Below are 7,964 nucleotides of genomic sequence, written 5' to 3'. Positions count from 1 at the left end.
CAACGAGAGAGGGGGCTCGCCCAGCATGATCGTTAGAATCAGAGGTAAGTGTACGGCAAGCGAGCCAAAAACTCAGCGCATCAGAGAGGCGGATTTGGAAGGGCCTAGTTCACCTGATGCTACTGGTTCCAGGTGCTCTGGGAAAACAGAGAACTCAACTCTCAAGTGAGAGGAGAACTCCGAACTCAGAAAAATAGCGCGCTAATAGGCAACCCTTTGGTATAGGGGAGCACTGCTAATACTACCACGAGAACAGCCCACGGAAAGAACCCGGGCGCTTGATAGGAAGCAGCATGCTCATAGTAACCCTCAATGGTGAGGGGAGCGATACTTCCAAGTGTGTCAAAAATAGAGACACACTGGTTGAGTGGAGCCCAAGGTAACGGGATCTAACCAACTCAGAGAATGGGAATGAAGTTATAACGCGTAACCCTTACTGTACAGGATTTCAGAAAGTGTGCAAAGTCTAGTGTGCACACTTACCACTTATGTGGATTTTAGAAAGTGCGCAAAGTGCTATTTTTTGCAGTGTCGTGCAGGGCCTGATGATCAAGAAGGCTCCCGCAGAAGCTTCTGACCTGGCCACATGGTCCAGGAAGCATGAAGCCGTAACCAGGGCTATCATACCGGCTGCACACAATATCGATGAGTGAGGTAACACTGCAGGTCGAGCACCTGGTTTCTGAATCCAGCAAAGGGGTGCTCAAAGAGGACCTACCTTAGAAAGGACAGAAACACACAGGTCCCAGAAAACGCTGCAAAGAAATCTCACAGAAGGATTATACACACATAACCACCAGCACATTAAATACATATATATACACATATATATATATATATAGAATGGATCATACTCACCCACCATGGTTCCCGCGCCGGAGCCCCGTTCAAGAGGCGACTCAAAGAAGCCTCTAGTCCAGACCATCACCAAGGTGGTCACTATGAAGCCATAGAACCAACCAAACATATAGGTCCAGCATAGGAGACGGAAATGCAGGAAAATTCCTACCTAACTTCGGTCAGGTGGAGAGCTGGTAGTTATAGGGGAATTAGGAGCTAAGGGCAGATGTAAGACCCCCCGAAGGAAACGAGTAGATACTCAAGTATCACTCTGATCCGGACGAAAGTGCTGATGCCTTGTCTGGATCACATCCCTAGGTCTTGCCTACCTCTTTCTGACCCGCGATTCCTTCTACCCCTACCCGCAGGCGGGGGAGAAGCGCGAGCCGTGATATTAGCCTTCTGTGGCCGTCTCTGATCCTCAGACCGAGATGGATCAGGATCCTTATGCTGTTCGAGCTTAGACCTGGACCATCGTGAAATGAAGGACTGAAGGCCGCTAAGCGCGCCTTTGCCTCCCTGAACTTCTCGAGCACCGTCTCAACAGTGGTAACCAAAAATATTCGTTAGGCGAAACCGGCACATTGAGAAGAAAGCCCCTCTCTTCCATCCCGATATCTGCCAGGTTTACCCACAGATGTCTCTCAATACCTACTATAGCTGCCATGCTTAGTAGCACAGAGAGTGAGATCTGTGGTGCGGCGAAACTCAGCTACCTCATCAGGCCTTTATCCAGGTCTTCCAGCAGGTGAGCCTAATATGCCTGGAGCACCGCATCGTGTGCCACGAAGCAACAGCCTGACCTGCTGCTGCGTATGCCCTGCCATCTAAGCGAGATGGCAAGGAGGGAGTTTTAAGAGAGGACGTCTCACCCATAGAAAGATGGCTAGCCAGTCATCTTTTTTACAGGGGCATCCTCTCATAGTCGTTTCCGCGCATCGCCTCGATGTTGGCATAACTCGTATGCTGGAATCGATGAATGCGTAAGAAAGATAACGTTCAAAACTCACCATACGCAGAGTAGGAGGATTGGGAAGGCTCAGCCTCAGCTTTTTCGCCGTCCTCAGACATCTCCTGCTCTTACTGGGCCGAACCCAGCAGAGCATCGGCCCCCGGATCAAACGATGTTAAAGAAATAACATCATCCTCCAGCAGCTTACTCTCGTCCACAGCCGACGAGTGCGAGAGGGAAAACCCCTTTTTAAACTCATCAGCCGGATCCACCTGCGATCCCCACGAGCCCATCCTCCTCCGTGCCTCAGCAGCGGTGGGTCCTGAGCCGCGGGAAGCAGATGGCTGCCCCCCTTTCCTCGAAAAGAGAGACAAACGAGAGCAGAGCTTTTCATTAAAATACGCTCGCAATGAACGCGGATTGCTCCCTCAAGGATATCGCGTGCGTGCTCTTTGCCCAAACAAACAACACAGAGATCGTGTGTGTCATCAGGTGTCAAATAACGACGACGCGGATGCACACACCCTCTAAACGCTTTGCTAGTGCTCGCCATAACGATAGGAATATAGATCGCTCTTACCACGGACATGCACGCTTCAAACAAAACGGTCAGTGAAGACGAAGAAGAGAATGACATGTTCTCCCGGCGTCTATTTATACTATAGTCGCACTGGTAGTGACGTCATGGGCTGTCGCCGGTCAACGTGTTGTTGGTGTTTTTCAATGTATGCTTCAGACACGGGTCACGACGAGGCGCTCCCCATAGCGACCCCTAGAGGACGCAGTGTCTCGTTCCCTTGAAAGGGAACAGCACATGATTCATAGCAAATGTCAATAAACTTTTTACATTTTTATGACACAGTTGTAAACAATATGATTTCCCTGCTACAAGTGACTGAAACTATGACTTGTGCTGAGATCTCTCTGAGACGTGTTTTATCAAACTGGAAATAGTGACAAATAGTGAGCGTGTGTATTAGTAAGAAATCTGTCTTTGCTAGCTTCTAGGGCCGAGTTTGGCAGAACAACACCTAGTGACAGTGACTTCCAATAAAACAGCAGAAATCTACCCAGACAAATCCCTCATGGGCATGAAAAGCAGTCTGAGTTTTCTCCTGTCATACCACAACACAGAAAACACAAACACTACACATGAAACTACATGACAGAGAGGATGGGTGTACAGAATGTGTGTATAAGAATACAGCAGAGATGTAGTCACAAACCTCACTGTTGATGTCGGCTCCTGCGTCTAGCAGCATCTGAACCATGGCTTCGTCACCACGGACACATGCGTACATCAGAGGGGTCATGCCCTGGACACACAAACACACAAACGACCAGTCACATCGAGCATACGCCAGACATATCTTCTGATTGTGAATATTGTGAGGGATTCTGATTGTGAGGGAATACAACTTGACAATATGCAGCATTTCATTTAAATACATTGCTCTATTTTATACGGACAAAATTTAAGCACTGAAAGTCTTCTTGTGTTGATAGGAAACGATCTCCTGGAAAACCATAAAATTACTCAAATCAAGAGATGGAAAATCAGACAAGTGAATTAGCTAAGAAACAAAGGTAATGGCAAATGTTTCCACTCCCTGAGGTCAATAACGGAGCAAAGTAATCAGAGATAGAAAGTGCACTGGTGTGTTTCTAAAAGCTGGCTCTGATTAATACGGTCAACTGTTAAACACTGTGAATCTTGAGGGAAACCTGCTGTACAAATCTGTTTGTTTCCTTCTGGGCTTCCATAAATGGAAGATATAGCAATGTGTGCAAGCATTTATAGTCTGCAACCTATCAACTTACGCATTTATCTTCATTTAGTTGCTTTATCTCTAGATTTTTGCACCTGGAGTTGGACCTGAATTTGTACTGGGACAGGACCTCATGAACGAACCACTTCTAGGGACTGAACCTGCAACTTTTACTTTACAAAACCAGGCCAAAAACATCACAAAATAATTCACAGAGGTTTTCATGCCCCAGAAAATGCTTCTTTTTTTTTTCGGACTATCAATGTTAACATGTAAACGTAAGTTATGAATGAAATATGTTTAACCTTTTTTTTTTTTTTTTGCATTTACATTCAAAATTTAATTTAATTCTACTGGACAATTATATTAATTTAACTGAGATAAACTGAGATTATTTTATTCTATTCAAAGCACAAGTTTTTAAAAGAAAACAATTCTCAAATTTAATTAATCCCACTAAAAGTACACGTCATATATGCTAAATATTTGCTAAATGTTTGCAAAGATATATATATATATCACAGTTAACATATTTCTTGCACATTATAAATGTTTTTTAAGGTTTTTTCAAAAGTTTAGTGTTGAGATTTTTACTTTTAGTCAATTGTTCAATTTAACGCATCCTTGCTGAATAAAATTAATTAATAAAAATGTAAAAAAAATGTACTGACCCCGAACTTCTAAACGGAAGTATATTTCAGGAATGAGGTTCATACGCAAAGAAATCTAAATATTTGTACCTGTTTAGCATTAAAAAGATGATGAAACACCTACATACCTACCATACTGTTAAATACAAAAATAATGCCAAGTTTTGTATTTGTGTGCATGAACATGTCTGTTTATGTAACAATCATTCTAACCTGCTCACTCATACTGTTGATTCCACCATGTCCTAGTAAGTTGGTGGCCTGGTTGACGAGGTCAGTGCGGCCGCAGTTCAGCATGCGGAAGCCCAGGTCCTGCAGGAACTTGGCTTCAGTAGAGGCAGCGTCCAGCTTACGAGACACGCAGAAACAGTCATCCGTCCTGCGGCACACATACAAAAACATCTCTCTAATGTCTTAATCATCTGCAAAAAAGCTTGAATCATATATTCCAAGTAAACACTCATCTATGGGCGAAACTTTTATTACAACACTTGGCCTAATAGCAATAAAACAGCAGTTATGGTGTGAAGCATGCGTTATGTTGGGTCGACTGAGCTTGTTTTCCCTGTACAGAGCCATTTTCATTTCACTCATGATGGGTAGCAATATCTGGTAGCTGGATGTTAATTTAATGGCAGCACGCTTACTTCAGCTGGCGGGGTTCACAATCCACCCCAGGCAGCAGGAGTCTGGCTGCCTGCCGAACATCATCGCTATCCACTGAAAAGCTGCGGCGGTGCTCCGCATGTGCCAAAGCTACTCTGATCCACTCCATCAGAGGAGGCAGTATGAGAAACGGCCTGCAGGAGGAGACAAAATTATTATGTTATTTAACAAATCACATATCATTTTTTTACATATCATTTGTCTCTACTAACATTATTTTGGTATTAGTTATTATTATTGTAGTTATATGTAGTTATTATATTGATTAATATGTTAAATTAGCATAATTTATTTTTATTTTTCATTTTCATTTTAGTTTAATTTCCCTTTTGTGCTTTTGTGTTTAAGAAAATGTTCCTAAATACTTTTTTATTTTATTTTTTCAGTTTTAGTAGCATTTCAGTAAGCACTTTTAGTTAGCTGCCAAGGCAGCATTTCTAATTTTTGTTTAGTTTAAGTTTTTTAATCTAATATTTATATTTTATTTCAGCTTTATTTAAATTAAATTATTATTTGCAGTATTATTATATTTGCATATAGCCAATATATAGACTCTGAATCAAAAATTTGGAATAATTAACATTTTTTGATATTAGAATAAAGAATAAAGAAAAAGAGGTCTCTTACCAAGGCTGCATTTATTTGATTAAAAAATACAGTAAAAAAAGAATATTGTGAAATATAAAAATTTTAAAGAACTGTTTTTTTTATATATATTTTAAATTGTAATTTATTCCTGAATTGTCAGCAGCTGTTGCTCCAGTGACACTGCTTCAGTGTCACATGATCAATCAGAAATCATTCTATTTATTATCAATTTATTGGTGCTCAATTATGTATATGTATTGTGGCGGGAGGAGCAAAATGACAGACACAGTGGGTGTGGAATCAGGCCTCGGAGAAGCTTTTGTTTAACAGAAAATAAAACAAAATGTCCAAAATGGGGAATAAAGTGTCCAAAGGGGAAGGAGTGTCCAGACTAAACAGGGACCTTGTGCCCTTGTTGTGCTGGGGAATTGTGAAGGAAGTGCAGTGTTCAGAAAGGAGGGGTCCAGGTAAAGGGCGGAGTCTGGTGGCCGCACACGCTCCTCTCTGTGGTCTTCTTCACAGCGGCTCATCTTCCCTTGGCCACGGCGCTTGAGGGGATTAACGGCCCGGCATCCTAGACCGTTGGCAGCGTCACTGGTGTGTCTCCATTCAGGACCGCGGGTCCGGTGTTGTACCGAATTCTGCACCCCTGTCAGATTATGCACCCCCTAGTATTGGCAGGTTTAAGAGTAGGTGCGGAGGAGGGGTTAGGATTAGGCAATCAGTTAACGATTTTAATGAGGGGGTGCATAATCTAGTAGGGGTGCAGAATTCGGCACAACACCGCTAGCCCTGGCTGTTTCTGCGCCCCTCCTTTCTCACACACCCACTGTGGGTGTGGAATCAGGCCTCGGAGAAGCTTTTGTTTAACAGAAAATAAAACAAAATGTCCAAAATGGGGAATAAAGTGTCCAAAGGGGAAGGAGTGTCCAGACTAAACAGGGGACCTTGTGCCCTTGTTGTGCTGGGGAATTGTGAAGGAAGTGCAGTGTTCAGAAAGGAGGGGTCCAGGTAAAGGGCGGAGTCTGGTGGCCGCACACGCTCCTCTCTGTGGTCTTCTTCACAGCGGCTCATCTTCCCTTGGCCACGGCGCTGGAGGGGATTAACGGCCCGGCATCCTAGACCGTTGGCAGCGTCACTGGTGTGTCTCCATTCAGGACCGCGGGTCCGGTGTTGTACCGAATTCTGCACCCCTGTCAGATTATGCACCCCCTAGTATTGGCAGGTTTAAGAGTAGGTGCGGAGGAGGGGTTAGGATTAGGCAATCAGTTAACGATTTTAATGAGGGGGTGCATAATCTAGTAGGGGTGCAGAATTCGGCACAACACCGCTAGCCCTGGCTGTTTCTGCGCCCCTCCTTTCTCACACACCCACTCCTATCGGAAACCTGGTGAAGGGCGGCGATTAAAGGGATGGGTGCTGAAGATAATTAGGGGGGAGGCAGCCATTTTGTCACAGTATATAGTACATGTTTATATATAAATTTAGAACTAAAACTCATTTTAGTTAACTGCCAAGGCAACATCTAATTTTTGCTTAGTTTAAGTTTTTAATTGAATATTTATATTAGATACAGTGTCAAGTTGAATAAACGACTACTTGGCTTAAGGTAAGTACCTTGAGCGACTGCATCAATCAAAAAGCTCCCTAGCAAAAATACCCAGCCACTTTGTAATGCATGCAGTAAGTACAGTGAAAGTCCCCTCACCTCTCGGTCTGTAAGGTGACTTTGGAGGGCTCTACGTTGGGGTTCTCCCACTCCATCTGAGGGCAGTGCATGAAGTAGCAGAGCGTATATAAAGCCTCGGGCTCCCAGTGGATCAGGCTGCTCTTCTGAGGGAGCGGAGTGCCGTTGCTGTGGTTCCTTATGCTCAGAGGCTGGAGGTGATGCATGGCTCTGGACACTAAATCACCTGTCGGGGCACAAGAGACCTTTGGTTAGCTGGGAATGATGTAAATGGTGAAGGACAGTACTGTCGTCGCATTGATGTTACAGCATAAAAAATTAGCAGCTCTGTCAATCTTTCTCTGCCAGTCAGCTGTTTGTAGGTCCTCGGCAGCACGTTTGCCAGTAATGAAATTCTCAGCCAGTCCATCAAACTGAATATTACACAAAACAGTTATGTAATTTTGTCATAGTACACCTGTCATGACAAATTTTTTATCACTCCGAATGACCCAGGTATATCTTTTGAATTTACAAAATCAATAGGTGCCTATTTGCATTTATACAATTTGAAAAAATTCAAAAGTTTGGAGTAATTAAATGGTTTTAAAGAAGTCTCTTATTCTCACCCAGGCTGCATTTATTTAATCTAAAACAGAGTAAAAACAGTAATATTGTGAAATATTATTACAATAATAAACAGTTTTCTATTTGTAATATATTTAAATATATAATAAATATATATTTCTGTGATGGCAAAGCTGAATTTTCAGAAATATGCTGATTTGGTGCTCAAGTACTGCTATATACAGCAACTGATTTAATGTCAGCTC

General features: G+C 43.0%; 1 protein-coding gene across 1 annotated transcript in view; it reads right to left on the bottom strand.

Moving 5' to 3' along the window:
• LOC107583829 (ankyrin repeat and BTB/POZ domain-containing protein BTBD11-B-like) overlaps positions 1 to 7,964 on the bottom strand; it is a 78,460-nt gene that overhangs the window by 9,946 nt on the left and 60,550 nt on the right. The window contains exons 4-7 of the mRNA XM_016270171.1: positions 7,174 to 7,378; positions 4,859 to 5,011; positions 4,425 to 4,590; positions 3,019 to 3,108 (exon numbers count right to left, since the gene is read on the bottom strand). Of these exons, the coding sequence (XP_016125657.1) occupies positions 3,019 to 3,108; positions 4,425 to 4,590; positions 4,859 to 5,011; positions 7,174 to 7,378 (614 nt within the window). The remainder of the gene's footprint in view (positions 1 to 3,018; positions 3,109 to 4,424; positions 4,591 to 4,858; positions 5,012 to 7,173; positions 7,379 to 7,964) is intronic.

This window comes from Sinocyclocheilus grahami, unplaced genomic scaffold (assembly GCF_001515645.1).
Source record: "Sinocyclocheilus grahami isolate Dianchi unplaced genomic scaffold, SAMN03320097.WGS_v1.1 scaffold55.1, whole genome shotgun sequence".
NCBI lineage: Eukaryota > Metazoa > Chordata > Actinopteri > Cypriniformes > Cyprinidae > Sinocyclocheilus > Sinocyclocheilus grahami.
Note: the sequence above shows the minus strand (reverse complement) of the source record. Positions and strands in the feature narration are given on the sequence as shown.